Genomic DNA, 18,348 nt, shown 5'->3' with positions numbered 1-18,348 from the left:
CACTCATTTTTCTGCACTCAAGGAAATGCATTTCAGTATAACACATAAAGAAGATATTTTTACAGCACATTCAAGGGAGGACGGCAGCACGGGGGGGAACCTTTATACTTCCCAGCAGGGTCGGTACACTCTTCCTATCATACACCGCAGCACTAGAAGGAGACAAAAAGAACATTTGCATTAGTAAACATAAATGTTTAGAAAGTACAGTAACTGTTAAAAGCAGAGATAAAAGTATAAAAAGTTGTTAAAATATCAGGAAAACTCATCTCTGATCCAATATTCACAGGAAATAATTGATCCAAATTACTCATTTTGCACAAACCTGCAGTTATTGCGTTTGCTATTTGGGTTCATTCTTCAGTTTATCAGTTGGTCTGTACGGTTATTGTTATTCACTGAATATAATATGAATGTCCATAAATCACTTCTGTGATCCACCAAATGATAGAACAATGGGTCCCTTAAGGAAAAAGTTTGGGAACCACTACTGTATGCTGATATCATACAGTAGTGGTTCCCAAACTTTAGTGGTCTGGTATATTTTACTCAACGTTTATTTTAGCATCAATACATAAACATGTGTTTCCAGATACTTACTGTCAAGGTCGGTGTTTCTGCGATCAATTTTCAAACTCTGCTCAGCGGGAGTGTGGCTCGAGCTTCGGTCTGTGAGCAGAGGAAGGCTCCGGGTGAAGATCGGGTTCAGTCCACGAATACTGTGTCCTTTGAGCCTCATGTCCTGAAAACACAGTATTGATCAGTGATTACATGTGACACCACGAGACCACACACACATTTCCATACTGCAGGAAATCTGAACTCTGGATAGTTGCAGCAAATTTGCAACAGATTTCAATAGATTATCTTTTTTCCCTTCCAGCACAGGTGTTGGATCTGTCTTTACCAGCTGATCCAACCCCAAATGGAAGAAATGTGTTTCCCCATTTTTTTACTACATCACAGTGGCCCGTTTTCTTCCACTGCCCTGGTTCACCCAGATGGCTTTGTTCTCTCCATCATGGCTGCCTGTTCCCCATTACCGCAGAGATAACCACCATGTTCATGACACACAGGAGACGCAGCCGCCAGATAAACTCTTTACACATCGCAGCCAAACGTTTGAGGGAACACAGATATATCATCATTCCTCCCACTGTGATTCCTATAAATCTTTATAGGCTTGTGATCATTTGACCTTTTCAGCTAATAGTATTTCCCGGTTTTCCAGCGCTGCCGTAAAAGATTTTCATAGATGTGTATGAAATATTGACTTAACAGTAGACACGAGGACGGTGACCAATTGAAAAGGGTCAAATGTTCAGACACAGGATGGACATAATGTGCTCTTTGTTGATGTTGAACTATGGTTTGCTGCGGTTGTTTAAAGAAAGAAATCTCATACAATGAATGGTTATGATGCATGACTGTCATTGGCAGAGTTCAATGACTGCAAACAGAGACTAGCCAAATGCGTTCATTTGGGATAAATTAACTGAGAGTAATCCAAAAGGCTGCTAACTTTGGATTGGATGAATTTGTTGTTGGGCTAACAACTTCAAAGGGTTGGTTCACCCAAATAACAACAAGAAAATTGGCAACCTCTCCATCCATAACCCAGTGTCCTGGGCACGCTGGGCAATAAACAGCTGCCAACAGTTTTCACAGGGACTATTTCTTTGGTAGGAAGCAGTTCAAATGGAAACTGTTATATATCTTTATACACTGTAACGCACATTGTTTTTGTGAAAAACACAACGCAGTTTTTACCAGGTTGGTATTTCCCAACCTGGGGGGCAGGACCTCCACTGGGGGCCGCCAAAGCTTCATGGGGAGGTTGCGAGGCCTTATTGATTTTAAGTTGTGTAACAAATCTAAATTAAAATATATACAAAGTAGGTCTTTATCTCAGCATTTGGTCATGGTAAATGGTAAATTAAATTGTCCAATAGAACAATGGCCAAGCACCAGGGACAAAAAAAACACCATCAATCAAGTCTGTATGATTGTTAAAAATGATTTACAAAATCAATCATACAGACAGAAAATCTTATAAAAATTTCTCTAAACAAGAAATAATCTGCTTCTTGCCATTACCGAGTTCATTATTTGAGTTAATTGTACTGTTTTGAATATAATAAATAAGTATCCATAAAATATGTCACTTAGGGGTCGTTAGTTTACTAAATGAACAAGGTTGGGGAACCACTGATCTACATGAACAAACAAGACCATTAGAAAGAAGATTGGCTATTTCTATATAGTTATTCTTAATTCCTGCCACCGGGTCAAATTCCCCTTAACAATCAATGAAACAAGGCGGTGGAAACACCACAAGGACCGCAGCAATCAACACAAATGAAAGTTCCTGCTTCCTCTTGTTGCCTTTGCAATGCTTTGACCTCAGTGATAAAGTGGTAACAATTTAAGATTAAATATCTGAACACTTCATGATTTCTGGCATGAATTAAGATTAGTGTTTGTCCTGTTTTCATAATTTTAGGGACTTAAAAATCTGAGAATCTCATTTTTGTCTGTGTCATGTGTGGCCACATGTTAGTTATATGTAAGTTATATTTAAATTCTTGCCATTTGAAATCACATATTTTTAAAACTGATATATGAAAATGATAAATTGTTCAGCTCTAGTCTATGTTTAAAAAGTTTTTAGCTTTATAATAAGTCGCCCTTCATAAAGTGTTCATAAGTTGTATGTAATGGCATTATAATTGTTAATAAATCATTTATTAATGCTTATAAATTGGTTATAAGCCATAAGTAAGAAAAACATCTGGCTCACCATGTTGTGAAAAGGATACCTGATGAACTAAAGGAAACCCAACCATTTTCCTTATTAATGGCTTAACTGATCTATAAAGCAATAGTAAGTGATTTATTAACCATAAATACAGTTATTAGTTACCCTTTAAACAGCTTTAAAAAAAAGTCTTAAACAATTGCAACGTGACACTTACAGAGATGATGATGATTTTAGGGTTCCCATCTTCTTCGCTGTTGTCGTCCATCACGCGGCTTCGTCTGTACACAGATGGAACCAGAGCGGGTTCAGTCATGGGCTCGGTACCTAATATTAAACCCAGACCTTCTTGTTCTGGTACACTGTCTTCTGTTTGACTTGCAGGCATGGCCACAGTGACCAAGTGGCTGCTCAGCTCAGAGAACAGCACTAGAGTATACAGGACAGAGTAGACGGAAATCATGGTTTCTACAGTATGCAGTTCTACAGTCGAGCTTCTCTCGCCTAACAACTGTTGTGACTGTGACTGTGACTCAGCCGTCTTATATATTCAGGGAGGTTGCTTACAACTTAAGACTGTTAAATGTAAAAGCATTGTGTCATATCTTAAAGGTGGAAGGTTACAGGAAGTTTAAAGGTCACAGCGAATGAGCTGTAATTCCATTAATAGATGTTCCTTCCTAAAAGAAAAAGATTAATAGCTTTATTTTGTCTGTTTAGAGATGTGTTGAATTCAAATGGATGAAGAGGTGAAATGTGGAGGGCTGTAATTCCCACCACATTACAGAGTGGTGTCAAGAAGGCTCACAGGAGGTCAAAGGGCAGGAATGAATTGTGTGTAGTTTCCTTCAAAATCCACATGCTGAAATGAACCCAGCAGGTAACAGGACAAAGACCGACATGGAGTGGTAATACTGAGTCATTTTCTTTGAATGGCATCAGTGGCTGCACATGGCTGAGAAAAATCCCATGATGGACCATCCACAGAGGTCAATAACAGGTATGACAACCTCCAAAGTGGAGCCACTGGTGAGACTAATGACGTTGTAGAATTAGTAGTATTTCCAGTTCCCTCGCCTCAAAATCAGTGTTTGTTTTTAATGGTTTTTGGTTAGATGCCTGAAATACGGTCTGCGGTTAACAAGCTTTTCATGTTTTGTTCCCAATTGTGAATTTCGAAGCTAACAAGAAGTTGTTGGAAACGGAAAGGTCCAGTCTACAGGATTTAGTGGCATCTAGCAGTGAAGTTGCAGATGTCAACCAACTGAAAACGACTCGCGTCTGTATTTTGACGACCTGGGAATAAGAACGACTCTGAAGTGTGTAGGAGAAACTAGGGTGGCAGTGAAACTCATAAGAAGGCTGTCTCTAGAGCCAGTTCTTGGTTTGTCCGTTTTGGGCTACTGTAGAAACAATGCGGACTTCATTGACTCACAGAGTCTGTAGATAAAAGCAGCTCATTCTAAGGTAACAAAAACATAACAATTCCTATATTCATGAGATTATACACTGATGAAAACAGTTATGAATATTATATTCCATTTCTTCCAATAGATTCTCCTAAATGTAACAAACTGGACCTTTTAATACGTAAGGACAGCAGGAGAGCCCCGTTTTGCTGCAGGTAGTGCAAAGGGCTCACACCTGAACTCACCCTGAACCAAACTCCTCCAGACCTGCTCTTCACAACAGATATTCATCAGTCACTCATTCAAATGGCAGCATTTCTTTTCTATATATATGTTTTTGGGCTTTTTGCCTTTATTGGACAGGACAGCTGATTGACAAGTAGGGTAAGGAGAGAGAGGGGACGACACGCAGCAAAGGGCCACAGGTTGGCCACTGCAACAAGGACTTAGCCTCTGTACGTGGGGCACCAGCTCCACCACGTGAGATATAGGCCGCCCCCTGTCTTGGAAGCATTTGATCGACAAGCCTCTGCACCAAAGTGGCGATCATAAAAAGCCGGAGGCAAGGAAAAACCAAAGGGCCTTCATGTTGACTTAGCTCCTTGCAGGCTTCTTCTCAGCTCAAAAGGCTTACCTTATTAACATCACAGGAGCCGTAGCACAGAGGATGGAGAACCAGGACATGAATAATAGCTATTGAACTCAGCTGAAGTGATTTTACTTGGAGCGGTCAGCCTTTATTTTGTAAGTATTATTGTTGGAGGGCGAGGACTTCTACTGAAGGACTGAACTTGTCCACAGGGGCACAGCCGTTCCAGCAGAAGCACAACTGAACTTGTGAGCTTCATGCTCTGTTGTTGTAACCTTTCTCGCTCTTTCTCTCTTTCTGATAATCTCTCCCTCCCTTTTCCCATATTTCTCCCGAGATAGGCTGTACTGTATGGACAGGAGACACACTGCAAATCAATGCAAGTACACCTGATCCAAAGCCTCTGGGCTCTTTCGGCTTCCTTGGCCCTCACTGGGAAGATTCAGCGAACTCTAAACTGTGGTGAAAGTCTTTATCTTGTAACTGTGATTTTTCCCTGGTCTGAATTTCTAAGAAATCATTACCATAATTCTCTAACAAAGAGCATTAGCAATAAAGCCAAGAGTCAAATAATTTTATGAGGACCAGATGTGATTCGGTGGGTATCCATGAACATTATTTACTAAATTTTTATGTTTCCACAACACAGCTCGTCAAATCTTTAACCAATGCCAGTAAAGTTTATTCAACTACTGACTGTGCTGTGGCTGATTTACAGTGGGTCCTGTTTGTAAGCAGCCATAATTGTGACCAGATTCGATTCGGCCTCGTGCGTGGTTTAAATTTTGAACTCCAGGAAGCTGCGGAGTAGTTTTTTCATCAGCTCTGTCAGTTGCTTGCATCACCTGTCAGTTGCCGGTGCTGTATTTCAATCACACCGCCTACAGCTTTGTGCATAAAGAGACCTCAGAAGTCTGGGCCCTATGACATCAGTAGCAGCATTGTTTTATAATCCTCCGGGGGCCAACACATTATTTCCTTGTCCTGTATTAACACGCTGCCTTTCATCGCCGACACTCGTCTTCTAATAGAAAATATAAAGGAAAGAAAAAACAAACACTGTCGCAGCAGAGGGGGAACAGCTCCGGTTCCAGGGAAATGTGATGCACTGATGCTCCAATGCGTGATGTTTGATATCTTGTAAGTGTTTGTGCTGCTAGACAGTTTAGTTGTGCCAGAGGCCGGCGTGCTGCATTCAGCAGAGATGCGGGTGCAAAAAAAGGGGAGGGGGGTGCATTTTGGGCAGGATTTTTTTGTTGCCCAGAGAACAGACCATGGTTTCCTGGAACAATGCAGCTGATGAGAGTCTCTCCAAGGAAAATAAGTCTCTGACATCATGGGTTCTTAAAGCACACAGCTGAGCCAACACTCTCTCCTGCTATAATCAAGCCTCAGTGAATTTCCACTGTCGACTGAAATTGAGAAAGAGGGAGAATCTCCTCCAATGGTTTAGACACTTTTTTTTCTTTACACGTGCTTTAATGTAGCTGCTAACATTCCCGTTGTAGCGAGAGCCTTACACTGCACTTGTTGGACTCTTTTACATTTGGCCTTGGCTCACGATTACAATAAAATGTGACACAAGGCTACTTGTAAATTTGTCATGATCAACTCATCACTAGCCAAGACTGGATGCTACCCTCAGGATGTGAGAATATTTGGGATTAGAGACAACAAATGCTGAGTTGACAACAGCAGGAGCAAAAAGTTAAACCCAGCAAAGTGAAATCCTGTGTGTCCTATTGGAAAAAAAAATGAATGGTTGAAGACTGATGAAGCCTTACAACCACTTTTCCTGTAAAACAACCAATAGAATAAGTAGTAAAATTGGTGAGTGTAGTAAAACAGACCACAAGGTCATTCAAAAGACAATTGTGTGCTTAAGATGAGGAGTTGAAGAGTGTGGAGAGATTGTGTTTCAGGGCTCAGTCCAAAATCTGTGTCCTTAGATGCACTGGATCCTGAGTGCACGCAGATCAATGGGAACGGATTGTGTTCTTTCCAGAACCATCCTGGTTCTTGAGGTTATTCAAACATCTTTGTGTTGCACTACTTGGGTCACCATGTAATCTGAAATTAGCACAAATAAGGGGATAAACAGAGCATTTTAAAGACACCATGACGTTTATATTTTACAATAATTACAACTGGATGATACTGTATATCTGTATTCACTTTGATAATTGGCTTATTTGTTATGGCTTGGTCACTGCCCAGGCCTCTCTGCAAACAATTTCTCTCTGATTTATTTGAACTCTAAATCTTGCAAGCTTGCAGCCTGCAATTGGGCCATTAGGGTGAGATAATTGATTCTGTATTAGTCATAGAGACGGATGAAATAACATCCAGGATGGCCGGGATGACCGGGACCTCGCCAACCTTCCCTGCTGCTCCACATTTTGATCTCCGCCGTCTGCTGAGCGCCGGCCAGAGAGCCAATTTATCAGGGTTTGATTGTTGTCCCATATACATCCATTTAAAAAGTGCTGACAGTGAGTGAGCGAGAGCTCGCTGCTGTCACTGCAAGCATCCTCCAAAGAGCTGAACATGCAGCTCTGGCCTCAGGGAGCACCACGCCCCGCTCTGTTTACTTTGGCAGACCCTGCCACCTCTTAGGAAGTATCACTTCAGCACACACAGTATGCTCAGTTTCATACTGCACGATGCACAAAGCCTCAGCTTGAGTTACGGCTTCATCTACAGCCGAAATGCCTTAAAAGATTTGTGCGTCTGCTTTGTAATTATCTGTTGTTTATGTGTCTGAATCCACAGGGTTCCTCATAAAAGCCATATAGAGTTTACCAGTGTGATGTTGCGTAATAGAGGGAGTGATGCCTTTACAGGATGATGTTTCCCCTTAGGTTTTATAAGTGTATGTGCATGCTGCATAAAGAAACTCTCCAGCCATTTCGGTGATGTTGACAAGTGGTTTATTCAGCAGGAATGGTGAACAATTTGTCAGTATTTTTTTCTACAGAAGGCAATCGAGCACCATAAATAACAGCGCTGTAATCAAACAGTTTCTTGGACAGTGAGCTTCAGGAAATGACATTTTCTCATTAAACACCTCAGAGTCATGAATGGCTCTCTAACTCCCACATTTGAGGCTTTATTGATTATTTCACACAAATGACAGACATTTTTTGAATGATTCACATGATTTGAAGTCACTTGCTGTAGCTTTCTTTATCGCTGCTCCAAATATACCAGATACACTGAAGGAGTTTAGTCTGGCTCACTTTACTATCTATTACACAAGCTGTATTTCAGGTACCAGAGACAGTGTGTGAAGGGTGTATTGTAGCTGCAGTGCAGTTCAGACAAGGATGATATCAATTGATATTTAATGATCTGGGTTTAGTTCATGACATAATAATGCTTAGTGAGGCTTTCTTCTCATTAAAAAGTCTTTGGTTTGCACTGTATATATGAAGATCTGGGAGGACAGGAGTTGTTCTCCAACCAGCTTCTTTTTCATTTCAGCCGCCAGGTCGACTGAGATGAGAATTTGTAAAGAATAGACACCAAAGTACATATGCAAATTCCCATTTTAAAACCTTGATCGTTACAGATAAAAACACACTTAAATTAATCATTGAAAATAAGCTTTAAATCAGAGAGCTGCTAACAAATGTTTTAGTCGAAATAAATTAAACTCCTGGCTTATTCTTAAAGCGAGACTATGCAACTTTTAAAAGGGAATAATACAATCTTTCTCTCGCAAATGAAAATTTGAATTCATTCCCAACAAAACGCACCCTTGCTCTATTCAATTCACTCAGGGGTTTTATCACTACAGCCGGTAGCTTAATGCAGGCTAATGTTAGCAAACTCAGAAGGAACAGTTCGAGATCTAGGGAAATAAGTTCATTTTGCATTTTTACCAAAAGTTAGACGAGAATATTGATAATGCTCTCATATTTGTACGCTAAATATCGTGCTACAGCCAGGAGCCAGTTAGATTAGCCTAGCATAAAGACTGGAAACAGGATGAAACTGCTATCCTTGGCTCTGTCCGAAGGATAAAAAAGTCTGTATACAAGCACCTCTAGACCTCACATATTAACACACATCTAGTTCAGTTTTTTTTTTTTTAAAGATAAAAGATGTAAAAACGATGCAATATGGTTTTATGCCCCTTATTAATGGTAATTTGTGAGCTTTAGAGGTGCTGGTAGGAGGATTTTGTTAACTTCGGACAGAGCCAGGACAGGTGATTCCTCTTGTTCCTACTTTTAATGCTAAGCTAAGCTAACTGGCTGCTTCCTGCTTGCTTTATATTTAACAAAAGGATAAGAAGGGGTTATGAAAGTGAAGAGGTGTATTTCCCCAAAATCTAAACTATTCATTTAAGCTGGATGCTGTGTGATATTAGTAATAGTAACTTTGCTGACATTATGGCTCTTTTCTACATTTTAGCATGTCACAGATATACAGATAAACATAACGGTGTCTTTAAAGCATCTGACTCAAGAGAATCTTGGGAAATGAAGGCAAATTTAATATGCCATTATCCTGTAATTACCACTTGTAGCCACAGTGGCCGCTGTTCAGCAAAGGTTACGTAGTCTCGCGTTAAGTGTTTTTAATAATACCTTGGCTTCCAGTGAAGTGCATGTACACACACATCTCAGGACAGACAAAAGCACACCATGAATTTTAACAATCTCAATACAATTGGAAGAATCACAGTTCACAGTACTTTTGTCAAGTTATTTGGCATAAGGGATCTATATTGAGAAAATAATTCAAAAACAGTAGAAAAAATAGCATTTTGCCTTCTTGGGACCACAACATTGTATTTTCTTTTTCTTTTCTTTTTTTTTTATCTCCATGCATTCACAGATTTCACACAGATACATTTACTCGCTTACACAACTACCTTATTGAAACAGCTTACAAATAAAAACACTATTAAAATGGTGGCCACAAGGCTGTGCAAAAGGGAAGACCTCCAATGTAAGCCCTGCCATCTGTCTGTCTTAGCCATCTCTTGCAAGTAACAAACTACAAAATAGCACCATTATACAGTGGATAGGATTCTTAATACAGTTTTGTTATATGAAACCATCATGTACAATGAATGATAGTAATGCATAGGTTAACATAAATGGGAATACTGTTTGATTATACACAGGCAGAGGAGGCAGAGCCAGAGATGAGACGTTTTGGGTGGTTTGTGAGATAAAATGACATGTAAATCCAAATGGAGGCTTGAACAAACAGCCATGACTTTCAGTCCTCATGCAAGGACTTCTCAGAACTGTTTGTGTGTGCTTAACCCTTGCTCACAGTTACACAACTCTCATTTACACTGTGGGTGCATTGTCTGCGTGTTTGTGTACTGTTATATGTGTGCCGTATCTGCAAGGTGGGCTTGTCATTTTACTTTGTAATATTTACCAAATCATGTAACCTGCGCGTTTCTTCGGTGGACTTTGCGATGGATGCTGTGGATTTTTCTTGTACTCTCGCCATGATGGCAGGATATGCAGTCCAAGTGACAAATTAAGTAGCAAAGTTCTCGGCCTCCCTAAACTAACAAAATATAACAAGCCAAGATTGATCAATCACTAAACGTCCCATCTATTGTTAGAGCCTCCGTCTTTTGCTTTAAACGTCGGGGTTGACAGATTTGGGAACATGTTACTTCTTCAAGAGAATAAGAAAAATGTTTGACTAGCTGATTCTGGTGGGTCTCTTAGAGAGGCGCTTGTTGATTTGCGACTCAACTTTCATAACCTTGAACGCAGGCCTCCACTCAGACTCAAATGTTGATCGCCGGTGCCTGGATTGTTGACAAAAATCTGATCTGGCAACGGTGGTGACATGTGAAAAGGATGCAGACGACAAACATTTTGCCCGATTGTCGCTATTTGACTTATTCCACTGACTTATGCCAAATGCACTTTGAATCCACTGAATGACCCATTTCTGACAACCAAACAAGCACCATGCAAAGACTGTCCAAAAGACTCTAATTCAATTTAGCTTCTGGTAAATCTGTTTCTCTGTTTTTTTAAAACACGCAGAAGCACAATCTTGTTTTTGTAGTACTTACTGTTCCTTAAAATCCCCTTTAATGGTGCTTGATCTGTTGTTATAGAAGTGTTTGGATTGTAGACTCAGTCCTCATATTCTCAACACTTCCTGAGGCTTAGGAGGGATTTGGATTGGACTCAAACCTTCAAGGGACTCCACTTAGAAAGAACGCTGCCTTCAGTCAGTGAGAAGTAGGGATTTGACTTGGGCTCAAGGTAAAATAACTACAACAATGTTTTAAAGTCTGATAATGAACCATCTGGTCTTTGTCCTTTAAAGCAAACCTTGTTTTCACTTATTAAAAATATCCTCAATAATGCATGGTGCATAAAAACAAACTCTGAAGGTAAGATAAACAGATTTTAACTGGGGTAGTAACTGTTATATGTGACCGGTGACAAAGTATTCTGTCTTACCAAAAGAGTGAATGAACCCACTCTCTCAGAGTAAAAAGGATTTACCTCCGCAAAGTTCAAGGAACAGGGTGGACCACTCATTCTCAAACACAGCCTGCCGCTCTCTGATTGGCTGCTGCCCAGATCCGTCCCCACCTTTCCTGGAGCCAGGGGATGCTGCAGCTCACACATGGAGGTATAATAAGCTCTTGTTCGTGTCTCAGCAGCTAAACTAGTCTGTTACATTGCATTAACAAAGAATTCCTCCCGATATGGAATGGTGCAGTGTATAAAATAATCACGAGATCCCTCATCAAACCCTTAAACACGACTTAGCTCTCAGGTTTCAATCATTTTGAAGAGCTTTTCAGACCATTGTTAGCCTCCTCTCTGTTTTGTTTTACAGTGAACCATTCCACAGGGGTACCAGGTAAGGCCACTCCCTTCTCTCTTCCCAAGTCGCTGGGCATTTGTCCATTCGCTCGTTCCCTACATTCGGTAATTCCTGCCCCCCGTGTTGCCTCGACTTGAGTTTTTCTGATGCACTTCCTGCAACAAAAGAGAAACACACTTTAGGTTAATAGCTGAGATACAGGGGATACAGGATAAAGGGAGCAACCGAGCTGTAGGATAGATTTAAGTCCAAAATCTGTATCTTCATTTGGATGGTGGAAATAAAACTTAGTCGTGGTGGTAATCACTCTGTTAAGGTCAAACGGAAATTTAGAAATCTATCCTTGGTATTTTTTTTACTTGTGTAATTATTAGAATTATTTTATTATTAGAATTAGAAATTTAGAATTCAAATTTTAGTTTTACAATTCACAAATTAAGCCACTGCACACGTAGTTACATTGCTTCATCTCCGGACCTTGCATGTGTCAGTCTTTTATGGTGAGACGCGAGAATTTTAGCACATAATGTACAGTAGCAGAGTGGAGGTTCTGCCTGGGGAGTGGGAGTGCCACTGGGTCTACCACAAAAACCACTTAGTTCCTTCTCTTGCTAATGGTTTTCTTTTTTGAGAGAAGGGCAAAAAGCACACGGTCAAATCTTAAAAGGATCACACTCTCCTGCAGGTTGGCAACTCGAGGATGAAAAAGAGTCTGTATTTAGATCTCACGCTTTCTTTCTTTGGCCAGGAGATTAAGATTTCAGAACCGAGATTGTTGACACGAATCTCTCATTTTAAAATAAATGTTCTACTTCTGAAACTTGAGAATGTCAGTGTAGATTTGGTTTATAGAGGTTTATATGGCATAATAAAATGAGATGGCATGCATACCTTGAAGGATGAATGACTATGTCCAGGTAAAGGTCTCTGTGGGAGGAAAACAAAGCCACTTAAATTGGATGTATTAATCGATCTTGCTATACAGTACAGTAAGTTGCTTGCAAACTTGAACCTACTGACCTCTTAATGTAACTGTACAACAATTTGGATAATGTGCTTAATGAGATGAGAAGTTTGAGACCACTCTCTGTACATTGAATATGGAGCCGGTTAGCTTAGCTTAGCATAAAGACTGGAACAAGGTGGAAACACTAGCAACAGAAAGTGCTCAGGATTTTTTTGCATTTTTTTAATCAGTGAGCTTTAGCTAGCCTGGCTTTGCCCTAAGGCAACAAAATTTATCTACCAGCACCCTAAAGCTCACTAATTAACACGCTAAATCTTGTCTGTTTAATACGTCTAGAAAACTAAATGCAAAAATTACAATTTGTGGTTTATGCGCAAGATTATTTCTTGGCTGGGCAGAGCTAGGCTAGTTGATTCCTGTGTATCCATCTGCTTGCTTTAATTTCATACTGAATAAACAGTTATGAGGGTATCGGTGGTATCAATCTTCTCTTGGCAAGAAAGCAAATAAGCATATTTTCCAAAATGTTTAACAATTTTTTTAGAATTGTCAAGATATTATGTACATGCTCTGCAAAAGCTACCAAAACATCAATCCTATTCTCTTTTTTACTTCTACATTTCCTGATAATTGATTTTTTTTTTTTAAGAGTGTATCTGTTTGGTGCTGTGCTCACCTTCTTGTTTTTTGTCTTGTCTGGCTGCTGTGCTGTCCTACGCTCTGTGCCCTTGTCCACTTTGTGCCCTGCGGTACTAACCTTAGGTGCTCTTGGCATGTCTGTGTGGCGCTGTGCACGCACAGAGCGAGCAGCCTTGCCAGTCTTGGCAGGTGCACAGTACATCTCCAGGCGCCGCAGCTCACAGCTTTGGAAGCAGCACTCGTCCACAATGCCACGTGACCGCCGTGCATTGGGGCCATAGCCTGTAGGTTTACCTGTTTGAGAAGAACAGCAGGAGCAGTAAGATAACTGAGGAAACGTGAGAAGTTTTGGCAGCAACATACTGCTTTTTTTTTGTAGCCTCTCCAAAACCAAAAACACAAGAGCAGAAGTGTAAGGAATGGGTTTAGCAGTGTTTAAGCCGCAAACGCCAGCATGCCCAGCAAACTAGCCTACATTTTTCAGTAGAAATCCAGCGTTACCATGGTAGCACAGTTTATTGCTGTAGTGAAAATACATACATTAAACCATAAATATCACCTCCAACTTGTATGTGTGCTTCCTTGTATGTAATTTTTTATTCTTTTTATTCTAAAATGTACCGAGAATTTTGAATGGTAAATCTGCCTTCATCATTGTAAACTGCAAATGTGCAGCGCATTAACAGAAAGCTTGACAGGCGTTTAGCAATCAATTCAGTCAATTTAGCTTCTATAAATCTTTTCCTCTGCAGTGCTTTATATCTGTTCGCAGAGTTAATCAAACTAATTGTGGCTAGAGGCTAGATACTATGCTAGTAATAAAAGCGGTGATAATGGCCATGTCATGGGTCTGATTCCTCTGCTATATGAACAGCCTTAATGACATGGATTTCTTCCGTGTAAAATTTACAGTGTATCACGTTGCACACTATGGACCCTTTTTGGCAGCTGCTTCGCTGTAAAAAGGGGGGCGCAGTCACCTAAACGTTGAGAATATCCCGGTCAGCCATTTTGGCCCAGGTATCTTTTACACAGATGCCCGTCCAGCGAGGCCAAACCACAAGCCCTCTGGGCCCTATCAACCTGCAGGAACAGCCAGGCAGGCTTTGAGGCCGCACCTCTGTTGGCTGTGCCCCACTGTTCATTCACATTTTCATTTGGCAGAAGGAGTCTCTATGGTAGAACATGTATGCTGAAGACGGCGCAGCTTTTACGCCAAGGAACGGCCCTAAGTTCAAAGCCAGTGGAGGTGAGGTGCAAATTGAGTTGTAGTCTATATTATATCACTGAGAAATTGGGTAAAACATTATTTAAAGGTGTGACACTCAGATTTTTCAACTCGATGATCACATCGAGTTACCGTGACGCCAGTCCTCACTTTATTTTTCAACTCCCTTACCCCCCAAAACCCACCCTCTTTTGGTGGCCTTTAGAAAAACTCTGACTCTCCATTTACAATTCCCCGCTCACCTTGAGCAATATAGCCCGATGGGCTTTTCCCTGTTACCAAATAAAATAATAATAATTTAATATGGCATTTACAAGGAGGAAATGCCTTTCCCTCTCAGAGTTAATAGCTCTTGGCTCAGAAGCCTGCCAGTGCTGACAAAGTGCATTAACTTCTGCTCTGTGTCTGCCTTGTCCTGACAATGTTGTTTTGGACTGAGAGCAGCTTTCATTCAGAAACAGAAGCATCTTTCTCTGTGGACCCCCAGACACGAAGCAGAGGGGAAAATAATGGAGGTGTGAATGAGAGGGAGGAGAAAGTGGAGAGGGAGGAGAAAGTGGGGAGGGAGGGGAACAAAAACAATCGGGGGAACATGACAAACACACAACCACACACCTAAACACATCAAAAAAAAAGCAACAACACAAAAAAAACACTCAAAACCCCCACACAGCAACAAAAAGCCATCAACAAAACAAAAAACACCCAACCCAACACAATCAAAAAAAAAAACAAAACAAAACAACAAAAAAACCACAAACACACAAACATAAAACAAACAAAAACAAACACACAACACAAACAAAAAACAAAAAAAAACAACAACAACCAACACAAAAAAAAAAAAAACCAAAACCAAACACCCCCCAAAAACCCCCCCACACACCCCAAAAAAAAACTAACAAAACGAACCCACACAACAGCACCCAATCCCCCCTCCCAAAAAAAGCACCACAACCAACCACACCAACAACCACCACCAACACCAAACACAACCCTCACCAAACCAACAAACCCCAAATCAAACATAAACACACCACCAACCAAACACAAAAACAACACACTAAACCACCAAACCACCACACCCACCCCATCCCCAAAAACTCAAAACAACACTCCAAAACACCCCACAACAAAAAAAAATCATAACCAAAAAAAAAACAAAAAACCTCCTACAAATAATCCCCACAAAACAAAAAAACAACTAACAACTACAAAACCACCAAAACCACACAACACACATCAACCCACCAACAAAAAAAAAAAACCCCAAACACACAAAAAAAACAAAAACAAACCAAACCACCACACACAAACACAAAAAACACAACAAAACAACACAAGAAAAAAAAAAAACATACCAAACCAAAAACAAAAAAACAAAAACACCAACAAACAAAAAACAAACACAACACATCCAAAAAAAACAAAGGAAGAGGACAACACAAAAAAGCTGAGAGTGTAACGGAGGTATGAGAACAACACCAGGTAATATAGGGAAAGGCAATATATTACTAATTTAACAGTAGCACACTGATGCTCACCACAATAAACACATGTACACACCTGACACAACACACTCCTATTCTACGAACAGTTAAACCGAACGGACTACTATACACAGAATCTCAATAGCCAAAATGGAAAGAGTTACACTCAAACATTCATGTCGTAATAGACATTGACATTGACAAATTAGCCAATTTTGTATTCATTATAAACAATGCAAAAAACACTCTGTACATTGACAGTCTAAAACACTTCATATTATACAAGTGTTTTTGAAGAATTATTTTAAAGTTATACGTCAAAATTCCACTCATCTAGAAAAAACTACAGAACACAAATCGCGCATAACTCCTCCCCTCCGTGGTCGTGTCATCAGTGTGGACCCTAGCCTTGCTGCCTATAACTGTAACACCTGAATGTAAGACATTATAACGAATAAAGAAAAAGAGAAAAATCCCAATGACATAGAAGTTCCTGGCTTAAGAAATACCCTACCATTATATAAAGGCTGCACTGGACAACACAAATAACAAGAAGAGAAGCCAAATGACATACAGAAACCTGCTATGCTCATGTTTTCATATCCACCACACTACCCAAAAACCTCTTAACCAAAAAATTAAACACATCCCTATTATTGAAATAAGCTTATGCAACACACCTCGCTGACAAAAACAGCTGGAAAGGAGAAGAAAAATCAAAAGATAGGACACCAGGTAAAACAAAATGAAATAATCAATGTAACGAGACTAATCAGCTCGGGTATACAAAAACAACCAAGGTCTGGAAAAAAACAGAATAAAAATAAACTCAATCACAAGGTCTAAAAGCAATTGGAAGGTATTTAACAAATATGCTAATCAACTTCATCACATAGCCATAAACATGCCAGTCCACAATCCACAACTATAAACAAAGAGTTGTATAACTCCTATGATATATCTGATTGTTCAAAACAGCAATAAGAGATAAAACACCATTCATCGATGCCAAAGGCCAAAACACCATTAATCCAACGGAACTCGTCTAGAGATGTGACATCCTAGAAGAAAAAATGGATGAGCAAACGACAATCACGCAATGTAGAATGAAAGGATAACAAAGAATTAGAAGCCGTGCACGCACGCTACTCCCGCACACTTATGACACACAGAAAAAACACACGCAAAAAATCAAACACAAACAACCACCACGAAGAGACAAAAATCACATTGATCTCAAAATAAAACTATGTGCAAAGCTAAAACCAAAAAATACTAAAATGATATGCACATTCCATACAAACCAATAAAAAAATTACCATAAGAGAGACTTCGATATATAGCCAACAGTAACGACTCCATTAAATTAAAAAAATACCTCCACACGAAAAAATCCTATCACGCTCACCTTGACACCCTACACCTCCAAACAGCATTAATAACACGGCTTCTCCCTTAAGGAGAAACGGCACTCTCCTTGCCAAAAACCACCGACCGAACGTAACCACAACGCGTCCATGCACAAAACCGAACAAACTAAACATAGAAACTTCTAAAAGCCTCTGCCCCTGCTGTAATAATCCCCTCTTTAATCTGTAATGACATATAGCAAATCCGAGATCTTCAAAATCACTCCACACACCCATACGCTTCAACTATACACTATCATATCATGATGTAAATACATATACACATCAACCTTCAACACAGTTCTGAACCCACATTCCCCACCAAAAAAGATCAAGTGCAAATATCAGAGAAAAAAATTTAATCAAGGAATATACGGAAGATGAATTGAACTAAATAAGATAAAGCGCACCCAACACAAACAGCTCCACCACAATATAAAGGATTTAGACACCTGGAACAAAACAACACATAAATAACCCTATTATAAGGAACAAACTACACACACTCAAATCACCGATACCAAAAGTCAATACAAAGCATTATATGTGAGCCAGAGTACTCTAAAATAAGGTACTATAGCAAAATTGTAGAGAAGTGTAGTTTGTGCAAACAATAACACTTGCCAAAAGCGACATGCAAAAGGAACTTCTCTACACCTTTGGAACCCTTTAGCCCAAATCAGCACCACCCCCAACCGGTGACAGTCGTTCCATCTTCTGTCTTAACTGATGGCAAGATTGAACATATCCATTACCATCCGTATAGAAACATCAGCAGCCCTTACCGGATAGACCTGCAACCATATTGTATTGTGGCAAAAGTTGATCCAAGTAAACATTTTTTGCTGGACAACCTTGTGTTTTTAGCCAGAGTCTCACATGAGGAAATTAATGAGAGGCTGTATTTATGCTGCAGAAAGGTCTTGAAATCGTGGAGTTTGATGTTATAAAGAACAAGATTTTTTCCCCGATAACTCTCAGTCATTTTTGGAATTCACAACTGTCACTTCACGTGAATACTACTCACA

General features: G+C 39.9%; 2 protein-coding genes across 2 annotated transcripts in view; both read right to left on the bottom strand.

Annotated features, from left to right (window-relative positions):
- Nucleotides 1–63: 63 nt before the first annotated feature.
- pmch (pro-melanin-concentrating hormone) lies at nt 64–3,255 on the bottom strand. Its single transcript, XM_035673218.1, has 3 exons — nt 2,976–3,255; nt 601–742; nt 64–152 (listed from the first exon to the last, which is right to left on the bottom strand). Exons 1-3 carry the CDS (start codon nt 3,219–3,221, stop codon nt 103–105), a joined length of 438 nt encoding a protein of 145 aa, XP_035529111.1. The 5' UTR covers nt 3,222–3,255; the 3' UTR covers nt 64–102.
- A 4,426-nt stretch (nt 3,256–7,681) lies between these two features.
- igf1 (insulin-like growth factor 1) overlaps nt 7,682–18,348 on the bottom strand; it is a 20,338-nt gene continuing 9,671 nt past the window's right edge. Inside the window, exons 3-5 of the mRNA XM_035679406.1 lie at nt 13,231–13,487; nt 12,479–12,514; nt 7,682–11,742 (exon numbers count right to left, since the gene is read on the bottom strand). Coding sequence (XP_035535299.1) covers nt 11,683–11,742; nt 12,479–12,514; nt 13,231–13,487 — 353 coding nt within the window. The 3' untranslated portion in view covers nt 7,682–11,682. The remainder of the gene's footprint in view (nt 11,743–12,478; nt 12,515–13,230; nt 13,488–18,348) is intronic.

The sequence above is a fragment of the Morone saxatilis genome, unplaced genomic scaffold, assembly GCF_004916995.1.
Source record: "Morone saxatilis isolate NCDOM2014 unplaced genomic scaffold, NCSU_SB_2.0 Contig10, whole genome shotgun sequence".
Classification (NCBI taxonomy): Eukaryota; Metazoa; Chordata; class Actinopteri; family Moronidae; genus Morone; species Morone saxatilis.
Note: the sequence above shows the minus strand (reverse complement) of the source record. Positions and strands in the feature narration are given on the sequence as shown.

Bases quoted from the DNA above. Each gene is read 5' to 3' on its own strand.
- pmch (XM_035673218.1), bottom strand. From the start codon at position 3,221: ATGATTTCCGTCTACTCTGTCCTGTATACTCTAGTGCTGTTCTCTGAG. The intron at 743-2,975 runs GTAAGTGTCACG...CTGTGTTTTCAG, and splicing joins CTAAAATCATCATCATCTCT to GACATGAGGCTCAAAGGACA. The intron at 153-600 runs GTAAGTATCTGG...GTCTCCTTCTAG, and splicing joins CAGAAACACCGACCTTGACA to TGCTGCGGTGTATGATAGGA.